Consider the following 17,044-nt stretch of genomic DNA (forward strand, 5'->3'; position numbering starts at 1 on the left):
AGCTATTTCATAAATTTAGGACACTTAGAACCGATAATATCAAGGTAGAATACAACAGACTTAGAAGACAATACAGATCAGAAATGAAGCGAGCTAAACTCAATTACAATAGTAAATGTATACAAGAAAGTAAAAATAAAATTAAAGCTGCATGGGAAGTAGTTAATAGGCATCTTGGTAGGAATAGTTCTTCATTAAATAGTTCCTGTGAGTTGTCCGGTGATGAAATAAACAGATTCTTCTTAGATAGAATAGAAGCCCAGAACAAAAACATTCCTAAGAGTACTTTCAACTCCAATTACTACTTATCAGAAGTGCCAAAGCAAGAATCAAAGTTCATCTTTGAGCATTTCACCGTGGAAGAAGTTTTTGACACAATTCACAGAATGAATAACAGCAACTGTCTGGATGTGAATGGCCTTAACTCTTCAATACTGAAAACGGCTGCTTCCGAAATCTCAGAAGTTCTAGCCCACATATTCAACCAGTGTCTGGACATGGGGATTTTCCCTGACAAACTGAAAAGGGTGAAGATGATCCCTGTATTCAAGAAGGGTGATAAGTCTGACATAGAGAATTACCGACCTATTTGTATAATAGAAATAATTTCTAAATTATTTGAGATGCTGCTCCACAAACAATTGGTAGGTTATTTCGAAAAAAACAGTATACTGACAGAAAGCCAATATGGTTTTCGTAAGAACCTGAGTACTTGTGACACTGTTTTGAAGCTTGTTCTGGATGCTATTGAAAAGTTGGAGCAAAATAGACTTGTCAACCTTAGAGCCTATGATCAATCCAAAGCATTTGAGTCAGTAGAATATAGTATCTTAGCGAACAAACTCTCATACTATGGCCTTGAAAACGCGGCAGTAAACCTAATTCATTCATACCTAACCAATAGACTGCAGTTTGTTTGTAGAGATGGTAAATTTTCAAGTGGTGAAGTCGTTAAGTTTGGTGTGCCACAAGGATCCATACTTGGGCCACTTTTATTTATCATCTACATAAATGACTTACCAAGTTTGATAAGCAATTGTCACATTGACAACCAACCCTACCTTTTTGCTGACGATCTAGGTCTAATAGTGAATGGTTCTGATAACAAAGTGTAGATACAGTGGTTGAAACAAGCACATTGGCTATAAGAGATTGGTGTGCATCAAACAGTTTAAGCTTGAACCTACAAAAAACCAACGACCTTCAGTTCAGCTTCAACACCAGGTCCACCGACATAGGCTATCTAAAGTTCTTGGGTTTTATGCTAGACACTAATTTAAACTGGAAGTGCCATATAACATACATAGCTGGGAAGCTGAGTAAAGGTTTATTTGTATTGCGCAGGCTGAGACATATTGTTAGACATGATGTTCTAATGAGTGTGTATTATGTTCATATCTTTAGTCATCTAGCTTATGGCATACAATTGTGGGGAAACTGTTCCACAATTATCACACTTTTCAGACTGCAGAAGAGGGCTGTAAGAATTATCTGTAAGGAACCACCCCGAGCTTCATGTAGAGCGCTATTCCGTAGATTAAGGTTATTGACTCTGCCTTCACTTTATGTGTTTTCATGTTGTTTATATGTTAAAAAGCACCTGAGTAATTTTAGATTAAATGGTGATATCCATAGTTACCCCACAAGACGCAGTCTTAATGTTAGAATTGAGAGTAATCAATATACAAGCTCTCAGAAAAATTGGAAATACATGTCGGTAAAGCTATTCAATGAACTTGATGTTGACGTTCGAACGATGAACGTTCCACAATTCAAGACTCACTTGAGGGATTTGCTAATAGAAAGGTGCCTGTATTCTGTGAGAGAGTTTTTTGTCTGACCAAAGCTAACTGTGATATATTGTAAATTGTGTTAGGCGTCTAAGTGTCTGCTATTATTATATTGTATTATTTCACTGTTTACTAATTGTATTGTCGGTCTTTGTATAATCTATTGTAGAAAATGACGTTGTTTGTAACATTTTTATGTTCCTTGACAATAAATGATTGATTGATTGATTGATTGATTGATAGAGAGGCTTGTAATCTAAACTATATAGAGAGGCCTGACTTATTTGGTTTCTCAGGAGAACTTTGTATTCACCTTCAAAGAATAAGATTCTGCATTAAACAAAATTTTGACCAAAAAATGACTTATGTTGTTTCTGAAATTTAAAATTGTTCAACATTGTCCATTGAATGATTTTTTCTCTTCAAATACACATTCCATCCTCGTATCCTAGTTCTCTGATTTCTCCTTGTCATATATTTTTTCCACAAAATTGTATTCCTTGAACTGATTATGGTGAAGTATCTTGTAATCTTGTAAACAGGATCTTCATCCTCATCAAAAACAAGAACTCTATCCAAGCCACAAACTCAATTAGAAAACTGGAACCCATTTTCCCATTGACAGAAAAAACTCGACCCCACAAAAACGCTCCACAAGTGTGCCGAAACACTCCAGCCATGAGAAAGATATACAAACAATAATTAACACTTCGTCCACTGTGCTCATTCACAACTACGACCCTCTTCACAACTAACAATGATAATGTAAAAGGTAGCATGTTACGCCACTTTTGTGTTTATACAATGACCCATTGCAATGCGACGGGTGGCTTTGGGGTAAGAGGGAGACCACCCTCTCGAAAACCGAGAGAGACAGAGTATTGAATTAAATAGAGAAAGAGAGAGTTTGAACTCTTGAATGGAGAACGATTGAATTCACGTGTCGTCATGGTCTACTAGTAGCGTAACTCACGTCACGTTCCATCGTGGGAACATTGATAGTAGAAAGAGTTCTCCAGTATATCTATATTACAGTGAACAGTTCTCTTATATTGTATACGTAGAGAATACGTAGAGTCTATAGATGAGTAGAGTTATAGTTGAAGAGTATAGCTATAGTTGTCCATATTGTATGTTAGAATACTGTATAACACTTTAATATAGTTATACTCCAATAGATTGAAGGAATAATAGAAGATACTCAGAAATATAGTAATACTCCAGTAAACTAGATGAATAATAAAGAGAACTCCCGTACTGTGGAGGGGTTCCGAATTATTATCAATGGACTAGCAGGATCCTCTATACTAGTAGAATAGTAGCAGATAGCATGCAAAATCCGTGACGAATTCGATAATATACTGCACGAGCAGTTAGTTATCAGTGCGAATCAATTGAGTATTGCTTGAAACTGATATCAATGGGAATCATTTAACCAATGCTGACGGTTTGAAGTGAATTTGAGTGTAGTGAGATTCACGGTTAATGTAATGAAGTGAACTGATGTGCTTGGTCTGATTGATTCGTGCTGGCAGTGTATTAATTTGATGGAGAAAGCTTTGTTGATTTCATGGGAAAAAGTTTTGGAGAGAAGGAATTGAGAAGTCTAGTAAGAGTAGATGATTATGATAGAGCTTTTATTAATTTTAAATTTTTAAGAGTTTTTATTAATTAGTTTTTAACTCTATTCTGATAGAGTTTTTTTGTAAGATTGAGATATCAGCATAGTGAAACAATAGCGTAAGTGGATATACCATGGTATAGGGCGTTTATGTCGCAACTTTTACTGTTATCTCAAGCCGATTACTGTTGATTATTGTCGAATTTTACTGTTTTGTTGAGGTGAGAGTGTATGAACGGTACAATATGAGAGACTACCAGTGTCACACAGCTTCACGGGAAAGAACTACGTGGACTATCAGCTTGAGATAACAGTAAAAGTTGCGACATAAACGCCCTATACCATGGGATATCTACTTATGCTATTGGTTCTCTATGATATCAGTCACTAAATTGCGGTCTACATTATAATGACAATGGATAGAGATAGGAGAACAGCGTTGCCGATTCTCTGCCTTGCCACTGCCTTTATAGATGACAGCTGATACCGGTAAATTCAATATTATGTAGTTTCACCTACATAAAACAAAGGAACAGTCGTATAGGATCCAGCAACTACCGTCGTCTACCGATTGAATTTAGAAATACATCACCTAAGATATTACGGGAAAGTAGGCGTGTTCTCAATCTATAATTTGTTTTTGATTGGTTGATCGTTTCTATTATTAATCTGTTTGATAATATAATATTTTCCATTCCAAATATGACGTGAGTGTTATCTTATGCCGTATAATGTCGCAACTTGGATGTTATGACGTCGTTTTATTCAATACGGATGTCTTCCTAAAATTAGCTCCACCTCTACAATTTATTGAAAAAAACAATTACACTCTAATATAACGAATAAAATCAATGACTACACACTGGCTTCGCTTACTTGATGTAGTGTTCAGTAAATTTCCATCCAGCTGTTTTACCTGTTATCAATATTTGCGGTAGCAGAAGTCTTCGGGGTGAATTACAGCATTTAATTTGGTTTTTCGTTTAATAATAATTATTGATTCATAAGCATTTGAATAATTGCAGTATCTAATTAATTTCATCTCTAGAATGGCTGGCCGCTATGGCTTCGTATAAAATGAGCGCTGCTAATTTTTGAGCCGTCGGTCCCGGCTGCCTAAAAAGCAGTCGTTAGGTCATGTCAGAGGCCCAGAAATTGATCAGTTGCGACCTGAAAACTCTGACACCAGACCTGAGCCAACCAGGTCACTCGATATTATTATTATTATTATTTTTAGCGCTGCTATCCAGAGATTGTCAGTTCGGTGTAAGAGTAAGCATTCCTGACCAGCAATTAGGAGGTACTAGGTTCGATTCCTGGGCTGACAAATAATTCTAGAATTATAGAGCTCATCGAATTTCCATCTAGCTGTTTACCCCGTTGTCAATATTTGCAGTAACATTGGTGAATTATAGCATTTAATTTGGACTTTCGTTCAATAATAATTGAGAATCCTTCTTATTGTCTTAATATGAAAAACTAAGAAACTTAATCAATTTCTATGATCAGAATAATTGATCTCCCAACCATCACATTATTATGCCAACACCATAGCAACCAATTCCATCAAATAAATACACCCTAACTTCGCTCTCTAAAGGTGCGTACAGATATACGCACCGCGAACATGAGCAATTAACTTTTAATCAGCTAACTATATCTGTATTTTTACAGAAACGGTAAGATACAGATATAAAAAGCTTGGCATCAGCTGATTAAAAGTGAATTGCTCATTTTCGTGGCGCGTATATCTGTACGCACCTTAAGAGAAATAAAGGCAGTCATCCTATCCTATCAAAATAAGACATAAACAGCTAATGATTTATCAGATCAAAGTTTTGTTTCAATCGTCAATCATCATTCCATCTCAAAGTATTGATGATTATTCCTCAGTACTTATAATAAAACTAGATACCCCATTAAAATCCAATCAGAATCAGCCACCACTTCATTACATCATAAATCGGTTGACTGAAAGGACGCAGACACGACTGCAGAAATAACCTGCACATTACTGTCTTCCTTGCTTTTATTCGGTGGACCACTTAATAGCCACTTGGCTGCGCCGTTATTAGCAAAATAAAACGCGTCTTATTGAATGTCATCGCCTCCCATTAGAACTGTTTGCTGCTACGACCAAGAAATAAAAATCGACTAACAACGTGAGGAGACTGCCTTTGGTGTGGGGGGGGGGGTTGAGTGGTAGGGGGGTTTGTGAGTGAGGGGAAGGGAGGTTTGTAAGTAAGGGTGCCCCCAAAGTAAGGGACCAAGAGGAAATACTTAGAGGGAGGTTCCAGGAAGTGGATGTGCAGATAGGGTGAGCTTGCTCCGCCTTTTCGCGTCTAGTAGACGACGCTGTTAGCGCGCGTCTTTTAATTGTCAACCTCTTCTTCCATCTCTTCGCTTCTTCCTCCTCTTCTTCTCATCATCTCCTTGTTTCTCTTCTTCTTCTTCTTCTTCTCTTCTTCTTCTTCTTCTTCTCTCTTCTTCTTCTTCTTCTTCTTCTTCTTCTTCTTCTTCTTTTTCTTCTTCTTCTTCTTCTTCTTCTTCTTTCTTCTTCTTCTTCTTCTCTTCTTCTTCTTCTTCTTCTTCTCCTTCTCCCTATCTTGGTCTTCTCATCTCCTCCTTCTCTACGTCTCCTTATCTCCAATAATTATCAGCAACAGTAATGCGCAGCACAAAGTTCAACTCTCTCTGCTCGCTTCGAGAAGTTATCCTGTCTCCTTGTGTTTGTGCTCTTGGTTGACTTTGTCTTTCTCTTCGTTATGATCATCTCTCTCTCTCTCTCCTCTCTCTCTCTCTCTCTCTCTCTCTCTCTCTCTCTCTCTCTCCTCTCTCTCTCTCTCTGTAAACTTGTATTGTCCCTCCCACTCTAATTCTATTCTAATCTTCATTTCTGTTCTCTTGATCAAACCTTTTGATTGATCGTGCGCTCTTTGTCACATCTCTAAGCTATATTCTTTCTTTTCTATAAGTTTTTCTCTCTCTCTCTCCCTTTCTTGTTCTAGATATATTTCCCAAATCTACAATGAATTCCAATTCATCATACTTTGTATTTCTCTTGTGATTTTTTCAAGGGATATTCGAGTAACTATTCTTTCCTCATTTCTATTTTTTATCTTCTGATCACATCATCGTTCAATTAGCCCTCATACATCTCTCTGATTTTCAATCATCCAATCTCACTTTAATTTACATTTTCCTCTTGTGGCTTACTCTTTGCATCATACTCTCTGCACCTTTATTTACTCTTCACATCATCAATTTATCTGACCCATGATTCTTTGATCTTTTCTGGTTCTCTTCATATTCGTTCACTTCATCCTTTCCAGTTCCTTATTTTGTTCGTTTACCATTTTGTTCATGCATTTCTCACACATCTTCATATTTCTGTTTTCTCCTTCTTTTCTCTGTGTCCATTGCATCATCTTCATTCGAATTGTATTCCTCAAGTTCTAATAAGTACAATGAAGAATCTTCATTCAAACCTTCTTTGGTCTCTTCTTACATCCTCTCCATTACATATTTCTGAACTCTTCCACCATGGTTCCTTGCGTCTCACTTTCTCTTTGAAATCACTGTCTCACCCATCCTTCCTACTACTCATGTTCTCAGGTATTTCATAAAAATGTTATTGTGGTGGATATTCTTATACAGTTTTCTCATTCATCCTTCCCCGTTCTTCAGTTTTCTCTCCACTTTACATAATCAACATTCTCTTTATTCTTTCCAGCATTCTGTTCTCATCTGTTTCTTTCTTCATTAGATGTCTCTGATTGTCTCTTGCCTCTCTCCTCTTATGACTCCTTCCCCTGATTAGTTCAATCTTGTTTGTTATTTTGCCGTTATTGCACATCACATCTCCTAAGAACCATTCTTCTCTGAACCTCTATCCGTCTCACTTCACCACAACCTTGTTCAATTCGTACTCCTCTGTTCTTTTGTCTTTCTCTCTCATTGTATGACCCTCTCTCATCCATCTTTTTCTATCTTTTGTCATGCTCTCTCCGTCTAATGGCGTCTTCCCCAACAGTCTCATCCGGACCGCCAAAACTGAAAGGACGGGAAATGTTGTAATAAGCGCTTGGTGACGTAATCGGGGCTCATGTCTTCCATTCTAGTTCTTCAGCATTCCTAACTCGAGTCTCGTTGTTTTTGGAAATTATTTGACAACTTTGTTAAAATATCGCACTCAAAAACCTCTAGTGTTCCGAACGGAATTCCAATAACAGCATAATGTTTATGTAAATTGAGTGTTGTGTACTTGAACGTCTTCTAATTTGTGTCATACTTTTTATGTAGATGAGCTTTGTTTTGACGTTTAACTGTAAACCTCTTAGAGTTGTATTTTTTTGGAAGGTTGAATAGGTTATAGTGGTAGAAATACAATTATTACTGGTATGTGTTAGTAGTTTAAGCTCAAGTAGAAACACATTCATACTACTTCTCTATGGTAGTGGTTTGAGCTCCACCAGTTTATAATCTCCTTAAATTATTCAACGAGTTTATTTATCGCTTAAACGATTGATGTGAGTCATTGTTCCGTTGTGAAAAAGTCGTATCAATGTATGTGTATTATTCAATATTCTCAACATAATTTGTAAGAGATTTAAATTCATGTCAAGAAATTATGGATAACCCAAAAATAAGAGTTATATGATAAAGGTCCAATATTGGGAGTTAATAGATTATTTTTTCTTGATTTTTAGGATTGGATTCACAAACAAAGTCTTCCTCAGCTCTGGGGCATTTGACTTCAAGTAGCGCAGGTGAATATTCTTATTTCCACATTATATGACTTTTTATAATGATATTAACTTATTATTTTTCATCTTAGAAACAATACCGATCACTTTTACCATGGTAGTTACTTTTTCAAGGATCCTTCTCAATATTTCAGCTAGCGGAAAAATAGGAATAATTTTTTCATTCTAAGTACAATATCTCTTGATATTATCAATCATAATGAGATTCAGTACTAATATAATTATTGATTGATTTATCAATCAATCGAATGAATCATCAGTATATTAACTGATTCAATAATCCATTATTTACATGACAACATATTTTCAAATTTCCTTCAGTTAACCCATTCGTGACAGAATTTTTTCCTTCCAAAATCATTTTTTTCTCATCAATATAGATTGATCAGATGGCATCTGTTCCATTTCGATAATCCCATTTTGGGATGAGTCAGCTTAAAGGGCCATGATAAAGAATAGATAGCATTAGCATAAAATATCTCAGTCACTCAATTATATTTTTAAGGCTTCTGAAAGTTTCCAAACCCAATAGAATATCAAGTACCCTTTCATTCTATCACAACATAACTAGCTTCAACTCTTCAAGAGATAGTTTCGAGCTTTATGTGTTTATTTTAATAGAGTAGAAGAACACTTGATTTATTCTAAAGTGTTCCAATATGTCTTACATGCTATCTTCTCTCTAAGGAGATTTGTTGAGCAAGCGGTTTTTTCTATTCTTGAGAGACCTCAATACAATCTTTCATTGATACAAATCTCATGATGAGAGTCAGTCTAATATTTATTATTCATGTAGCGTATGGCGCTGATCTTTATGTTATTTAACACAAGTCGCACATAAATAAACAATGAAGTCATCTTATATATTTTATACGTCATTTCACGTATATACGTATTTTATATAAGATTTTTACGTCAATTTATATATTGGTCTGTGAGAATGTCAGTCATTCTTCAGTTTTCATATTAAATCTCTGCTCGCGAATTCCTATTTTAACCAGTTTCATAACAAATGAAACTATTTTGTTAGAAACAATGGAAAACTAGGTGAAATTGAAATGGCAAACCTGAATTTCTCTTCTAATTCAACAAAATTGCTCACTACATTCATATTATCTATGTAGCAATGATAAATATTTTCCCTGAACTCCCACGTCCCTTTTATCATTGAAGACATGACTCGTTCGTACACCTACAAATCATTTCTTCACACACAGTTACACAATAGTAAGATAAACGACAACAATATCTTCGTGGATGTTCTAGCAAGGATGAATAATGTTGTGGGAGTAGATGACGGAGAAGCAATGAAAAAAGGTGAAGAAAAACAACTAGAAGAAGAGAAAAAAGGAACGAAGAGGAAAATGGAAAGGAGAAGTGGAGAAGAAAGCAGGAGGAGGAGGAGAAGGAAAGAAGAAGAAAGAAGAAGAATGAATGAGAATAGGAGATTCAGAAAGATGAACATGGAGGATGAGGAGAGGAAGATAGAGAATGAGAAGAAGAAGAAGCAGAAGAAGGAAAGAAGAAGAAGAAGAAGACAAAGAAGAAGATGAAGAAGGAGAAGAAGAAGAAGAAGAAGAAGAAGAAAGGGATGATGAAGTGGAGGAAGAAAAAGAAGCAGAAGAAGAAATAGAAGAGAAAGGAGAAAAAGGTGGAAAAGGTGGAGGAGGAGGAGGAGGAGTAGAAAAAGATGATGAAGTAGGGGAAGAAAAAGAAGCAGAAGAAGAAATATAACAGGAAGGAAAGAGGAAAGGAGGAGGAGGAGGAGGAAGAGAAAGAGATGATGAAGTAGAGGAAGAAGAAGAAGCAGAAGAAGAAATAGAACAGGAAGGAGAAAAAGGGGGAGAAGGAGAAAGGAGGAGGAGAAAGAGAAAGAGATGATGCAGTAGAGGAAGAAGAAATAGAACAGGAAGGAGAAGAAGGAGGAGAAGGAGGAGGAATAGGGGGAGGAGAAGGATGAGAAGGAGGAGGAGGAGGAGAAAGAGATGTTAAAGTAGATGAAGAAGAAGAAGCAGGAGAAGAAATAGGAGAGGAAGGAGAAAAAGGAGGAGAAGGAGGAGAAGAAAGATAGAAAGCTGTAGGATAAAGTGAAAGAAGGAGAAAAAGAATAACGAAGGATGGGAAATGTGGCAGGAAGAGCATAAAAAATTAGGAGTTGAAGAAAAAGGAGAGAAAAGAGGAAGAGAAGAAGGTGAGGGAGGAGAGGAGAAAAAAATGAAGTAGTAGGAGAAGTAGTAGAGAAAAAATGAAGAAATAGCGAGATGAAGAGAAATAAGACGTCGAAGAAGAAAAGAGAAGAAGATGCATTAGGCTCTATCTCACGTTTATGCGCCTGGGAAAAGGCACTGAAAATGAGGATGTTACTGTGTGTGGGATGGAGGGGGGTTGGTTAACAAAATGGCGACGACAGAGGGTTGCTGCTTGTTATCTAAGGGTTGTGCTGCCGATTAAATGTAAACGGGGTATCGGTAACATATATACGTGTGGTGATAAGTCTAACTAGATATTGGAGAGGCCAGATATGTGTGCGCGTTGAACTTCCAAGTAGGGGGTGAGTGAGAGAAAGTAAGGTTGAGTGCTGTGTGAGGGAGTGAGTGAGAGAAAGTAAGGGGGATCACCAGAGAGATTAGAAGACCGCGGTTGCCATGGAAACGAGGCAGCGAAGTTTCGCCTTCTCGCTCCATAAGTAATTGCGCTTTTCTTTGCCTGAATTAATCAGACATCGGCCATGAAATTTATGGCGCTGTCGGCAATACTACTGCTACGACTTCTTTTCTTTTCCTTTCGTTCGTCGACGTCGTTTGTTCCACAATGGGAAAAGAAGAAGAAGAAGAAGAAGAAGAAGAAGAAGAAGAAGAAGAAGAAGAGAAGAAGAAGAAGAAGAAAGATCATGAAAATTATGTGGGCGGTACATTATGCACGCTCCAACGATTGTGTTGGTGCTTCTCGTCTCGGCATAAAGAGCCGCATACAAAACCTACCGGTAGACGCCGGGGAAACTCTCAAATTCCCTTTCTCCCTTTTTCCCCTTCACCCCTTTCCCCACAGCACACGTCTCACGTTTTGCCCAAATTTGGAGCATTTTTGGTTGTTCGTATCAAATTCCTATAATTTGAGGTAAATATTACTAGCGACCTCCTGGTATGGAGAACTCGCTCATTGAATTGAATTGAATCTATTGCCAAGAATTACAAATACATTTTCCTAGAGATACCTTGAAGAATGACCATTTCTGCACTGATTGCAGGCCGCAAAGAATCATTTTTCCGCACTAGTGCGCAAAGTGAGTACTTTGCGTACTCCAGATTTGCAGCATGACAACGCAAAATAGTTAGTAGGTTATATGGAGCACCAGTGCAGGAAAATCAAAATTAAGTTGGTAATACTCATAGTGAGGCCCACGTTATAATGGTAGTGGAGAACAGCGTTGCCTTGATTATAGTAATTTCAATGCTTACATAACTTAAATCCCCTTCAAGCAGTCAGATAAATTACTTCAGATAATTTAATTGAATTACTTATCATTATAATTCGATTATTATTATTCAATTTCAAATAAATTAAGGTTTTTATTAATAATAAAATTACACAGAAAAACATTTGATGGATTTCAGGGAATTTTACCCATAATTACCCACTTTTCATATTCAATGGTAACTGTAGGAAAAATTTAATGTGAAATACGTGCGCAAAGTTCGTTTGCTGCACTTAAGAAACCATCTTTCCGCACTTGCCTACGGCTCATGCGTAAACGTTTCTTTCGGTGCTGCAAACTGTCACTTTGCGCACTAGTTGCACAAATAACTATATTCTACAATATAATTACAAGAGTATTCAATACAAATAGACATTGATTGCAACTTGAGTATAGCAATATTATCTATGTAATATTTGGCATGGATACTGTTATAAACTTATTGTAACTTTTGAAACCCACAACTTTCAATTGTACAGAGGTGATGAAAATCATGAAAACAGTTGCATATTTCTTCTAGAAGAATAATTTGACAGAAGGTTTCACTGGGAATCCTATTTGAAATGAAACATTACTCTTCAAAAATTACTTTGCAGCTTCAAAACCTTTGACCATCATATTTATTTTTCCTACAGTTACCTTGAAAAGTGGCCATTCCTGCACTGATTACAGAACGCGAAGAATCACTTTTCCGCTCTAGTGCGGGAAAATTTTTTTCTGCACTCCAGATTTGCAACATGGCAACGCAAAATAGTTAGTAGGTTGAATGGAGCACCAGTGCAGCTAAATCAAAATGAAGTTGGTAACAGTGACTGTGGTTTAGTGTTGTGGTGCACGTTATAATAATAACAAAGGACAACAGTGGATGACAGCGACAGCCACCACATTCAGCACACAGCCTCCTTCATTCATTTACTACTACATTATTTAATTTGACAATAAATTAAGGTTTTTATTAATAATAAAATTACACAGAAAAACATTTGATGCATTTCAGGGAATTTTATCCATAATCACCCACTTTTCATATTCAAATATTCAATGGTAACTGTAGGAAAAATTTTTATGTGAAATACGTGCGCAAAGTTCCTCTGCAGCACTCAACAAACCATTCCGCCCTCGCCTACGGCTCGGGCGTGAACGTTCCTTCCGGTGCAGCAAACTGTCACTTTGTGCACTAGTTGCACAAATAACTATATTCAAATGAGAAGGTAGTCATGTGATACATGATTTTGATACAGAGTCTCAAGAGAAATGAATGGCAAAAACCGCACATTGATAATTTTCTCGACCCGTATGTAAAATTTGTAAGTATTATGTTGTATGTCAACCAGGTGGAATCATGTGTAAGCGCATGAAGGAGTGTCTTGTGTGATAGCAACAAAATACCCTCAGCTGATGTCATGAATGAATGAATGGAAAAACTGTAGTAATTGCATGCTATGAATTCTTCGGCTGACTATAGTATCTCACGTCACAAGGAAGGGACGGGGCCTTTTGCAGTCAAGAATGATGCTTCTAGTCGAGACGTCAGCCGAGACTAGATTTTCATTTGAGTACTGCGAAAGACATTCACGTCCAAGTAACTTACACTATTTCTTGTCATAACAATCTTAAGAGGAATAATTGAAAAATAGAAAACATTACCTGTTTGTGCCGAAGTTACTACATGCATTCTATAAACATAACCTAGTTAACATATTCCGAATCAGGAATTTTGCGGAAGTTGACAAAACTTCCACCTGGAGCGTTGAAGGTGGTTTTTTGTAGCAGTTTTGCTGTTCCTATTTCGGAGCTAGGAAGCATACTCGACTGTAAATGAGACATATGGTTTCATAACAGTGGAGTATGCTGTAATGAGAATCATATGTTTCTTTGTTCTGCAAAAAGATGTTTACCGGCTTGGAGTATGACAGTCGTAAGACCCATTGACGGCTTAAATTATATATTCAGGCGGTGGGACCTTCCCGCAAGGGACTCCCCACCAACAAAAGCAATACGAATTTACCTTTTTTACCGGCTTGGAGAAAATTATAAATCACAAGTTTCTCCACCTATGAACTTTCAATTTCATTTTTATATCCTGAAAAAGGGACAAAGTAGTGAGTCGATTTCGTTGTCCAACGAAATTGACCTGTGAAAATATTCGAAGAATACGTGTTCAAAATTTGAAGCTGATTGATCAATTCTCTCCAAAGTTCTTGTAGAACATACAAACAGACGGACAACGACTTTGCCCTTCAGTAAGTCAGAAGTAAGAACTCGCTAACGCTCGTTCAACTAGACATTTACCACATTGAAGTTTTAGCATTGGTTGACTGAGATTGATTGACTGCATTGGTGCTACTCATGAGGAATCCATTTCAGAGGTTTAACGGCAGGGAAATCTATCTAGCATCGTCTCTCAGGGGGATTCATAGGTCAAGGTCAATAATAATTGAATACTCATAGACTGAAGTATGTTCTGGAGCCACTGACTCTCTCCTTCAATGATAATTCATTGATATAATGTATTAAACATCTTTTAACTCATTTCACAGGTCTAACGTCAGGGAAATCTTCCTATCACCACCTATCCTCATCTCTCACAGACTCCCTTCGAGTTTGCACAAAGACTGGTGAGTAAGATTGCAATCCTCACCACTTATATTTTCATTTATTTCACTCGAATCCATACTTCATATCAATGTCTGTGTTGATCACTTCACCTCATGCAGCACATGCATGATATTCGATTCATTGAACAGTACAGATCTACATAGATCTCAATACATTTTTTTCTTGTTGATGGTGGTACTCACAAGAGATCTAGACTTTGCGTGGGTAATGGGACGAATAATGATGAGAAATGGGTTCCGAATCGCGGGGAAAGATAGGACATTGAAAGTTTAAATTGTTGAAAAAATATATATAGATATCCATGGAAAATTGATATGGAACAGACTGGTGAAGAAGCAGCCAATTTTCGATCATCCTACAGAGCATTAAATACTCTATCAGTTCACAGGTAGCCTATTACTGTCCAACAGCTACTGTTAACTTAAATAGGGCATTGGAATTTCAAATTGTTCAAAAACGAAAATTTCTATTAAAAAATCACGTAGACCATTGACTAGTAAAAGAAGGAACAGTCAATTATCGATCTTACTGATAAAGCATCCAAAATTTACTCACAGGTACTATTGAACAGCTACAGAAAATTTCAAATTAATATTTAACGAAAATAAAAAGATTTTCATGAAAAATCTTCGTTGACCATTGAATGGTGAAATAAGAAATAGTCAATTTTTTACAGGCTAACAAAATATTGCATACACTGGTATCACCATTGGATAGCTACAGATGGATCATTAAAAGTTCATATTCTTAAAGAATATATATTTATGGGAAATCTATGGAACAGCCAATTTTCGATCAGGCTAATGAAGCATTGCAGTCATTATATTTATTTAAAGACACAACTAAGGAGACAGCTACAGAATAACATTGTTATGAAAAATATTTTTATATGGAAAATCTATGTTTTACATTGTTAACTTCGTTGAAGAAGGAACAGCCAATTTTCGATCATGCTAACTAAGCATCTACAATTTATTCTTAGGTATCATTAACAGTTCAATTCAATTCAATTCAATTTATTTTTTCCTTCTGAATACAATTCAAGCAGTTACATAGAATCTTGAGCAATAAAGTTTATACAATTCAAGAAATGATATAATATACATACAAAAAACAAACAACAAAATATAGAACTATACTAAACAATAGAACTCTTGAGCTATAACAATTTTATTCTTGTATAAAATTCTTGTATCAGATAGGAAAGAGCTTACATAGGCAACAAAGGCCTGTGCGTAAGCTCGAGTTATCGTAACAATATTTGTTATATCTATAATTATAAAGAGAGATCTCAATTTTTATTAAAGATCTAAACTACATTAAATTAATTTTCAATTATGAAACTATAACAGCTACAAGTTCACTAAAACAAAATAGATAAATACTTTGTAATGGAAAATCTAGATAGACCATTGACTTATTACAAAAGAAGCAGCCAATTTTCGATCAGGCCAACAAAGCATTGAATTCACAGGTACCACTATTGAACAGCTACAGGTATAGAACACTGCAAGTTTACATTGTTATCATGAAACACAGCAGCCGCCCGCCGTTTCTGAAAGAGTTGGCCGTTATCACGAGCACTACGCAGCCACCAGTTTTATTGCGAGTTTTCGAATTGAATGGAACGGCGGTGATTGCTGATTGGTGCAGAGACGCTGGCGAATGTTTTGCGAATGTTTTCAGCTAATGACAGCTGAATGCAACATCTGTCAGCCGCTTGATTACAAAACTTTTCACCGAAACGAAGTCGCTTTCCGCCCCGCCGACGGGAATTTCCCGCCCTGCCGACGGGAAGCGAGTGCTTTGTTCCTGGCCGCGCGGCAATATCCGAAACATTGGGCGTTTTCCGCGCCCAATTACCGTGCGCTAGCACGGCGTGGATAATAAATAAATACTCGCACTGCAGTTGCCGGGAAACGCCATCTTGGTTTATTATTTCCAGCCGGTGATTAATGTTGACGCAACAAAGCGGTCGGTCACGTGATAATTTATAATTTGCTCAACATGTTCCGCTATACTTTGATTGACAAAATGGATGATCTTCAAATATTCAAGTGTTTTATATTTGAATAATCATTATTAATTTTGCTACATTCTTTTATCTTGCTCCACTGACAGAACGAGTAAGTGTTAAAAATATGAAAGCATACTATATGAGTTCATTGTTTCATTCCCTTTGGAATTCATTTGTATAATTTCGGGTTTAAATGATATTATTTGATTGGGGCTCTTGATTTGGAAAGTGATTATTTCCCATACTGTTCAAAGTTAGGCTTCAGTTGATTTTGAAAACATTATTGTGCTTGACAAAAACGTTCAAATTTAGTAGGTATGTTCAGTTGGCCCTTTAGAGGTGCACTAAGAAATCTTTTGGCAATATTTTAACTGTAAGGGTGATTCTTAAGGGTTCAAAAATCGTCTTTCAGCATGTATATTCTTTTTCTCATTCTCTTAATTATAATTGAAAAATGTCCATACCATGTGTTAATATAGAACTATAATCTAGAGAGAGTACCTCTTCGAAACAGTTGTTCTCTTAATTATAATTGAAAAATGTCCATACCATGTGTTAATACAGAACTATAATCTAGAGAGAGTACCTCTTCGAAACAGTTGTTAACTGGTAACTAAATTAATAATTTTGTCAGGTTGACTTTGTAAGGTTGGCACCAAGTTGAAGATTGAAATGCATTTATCGCGGAAAAATTGATTGGGCACTGCTACTTCAATCAGAGCTATTCCTGGGAATATTATATTAGTAGCCGTCAGG

At 36.5% G+C, this 17,044-nt stretch overlaps 1 protein-coding gene across 3 annotated transcripts in view; it reads left to right on the forward strand.

Moving 5' to 3' along the window:
* LOC111052504 (transcriptional regulator ERG homolog) overlaps positions 1 to 17,044 on the forward strand; it is a 183,518-nt gene that overhangs the window by 26,251 nt on the left and 140,223 nt on the right. Inside the window, exons 3-4 of one of the 3 annotated variants that reach the window (XM_039431590.1) lie at positions 8,121 to 8,180; positions 14,193 to 14,270. In XM_039431590.1, the coding sequence (XP_039287524.1) occupies positions 8,121 to 8,180; positions 14,193 to 14,270 (138 nt within the window). The remainder of the gene's footprint in view (positions 1 to 8,120; positions 8,181 to 14,192; positions 14,271 to 17,044) is intronic. The other 2 variants (XM_039431592.1, XM_039431591.1) reach the window with 2 other exon arrangements.

Source organism: Nilaparvata lugens, chromosome 6 (assembly GCF_014356525.2).
Source record: "Nilaparvata lugens isolate BPH chromosome 6, ASM1435652v1, whole genome shotgun sequence".
Lineage (NCBI taxonomy): Eukaryota > Metazoa > Arthropoda > Insecta > Hemiptera > Delphacidae > Nilaparvata > Nilaparvata lugens.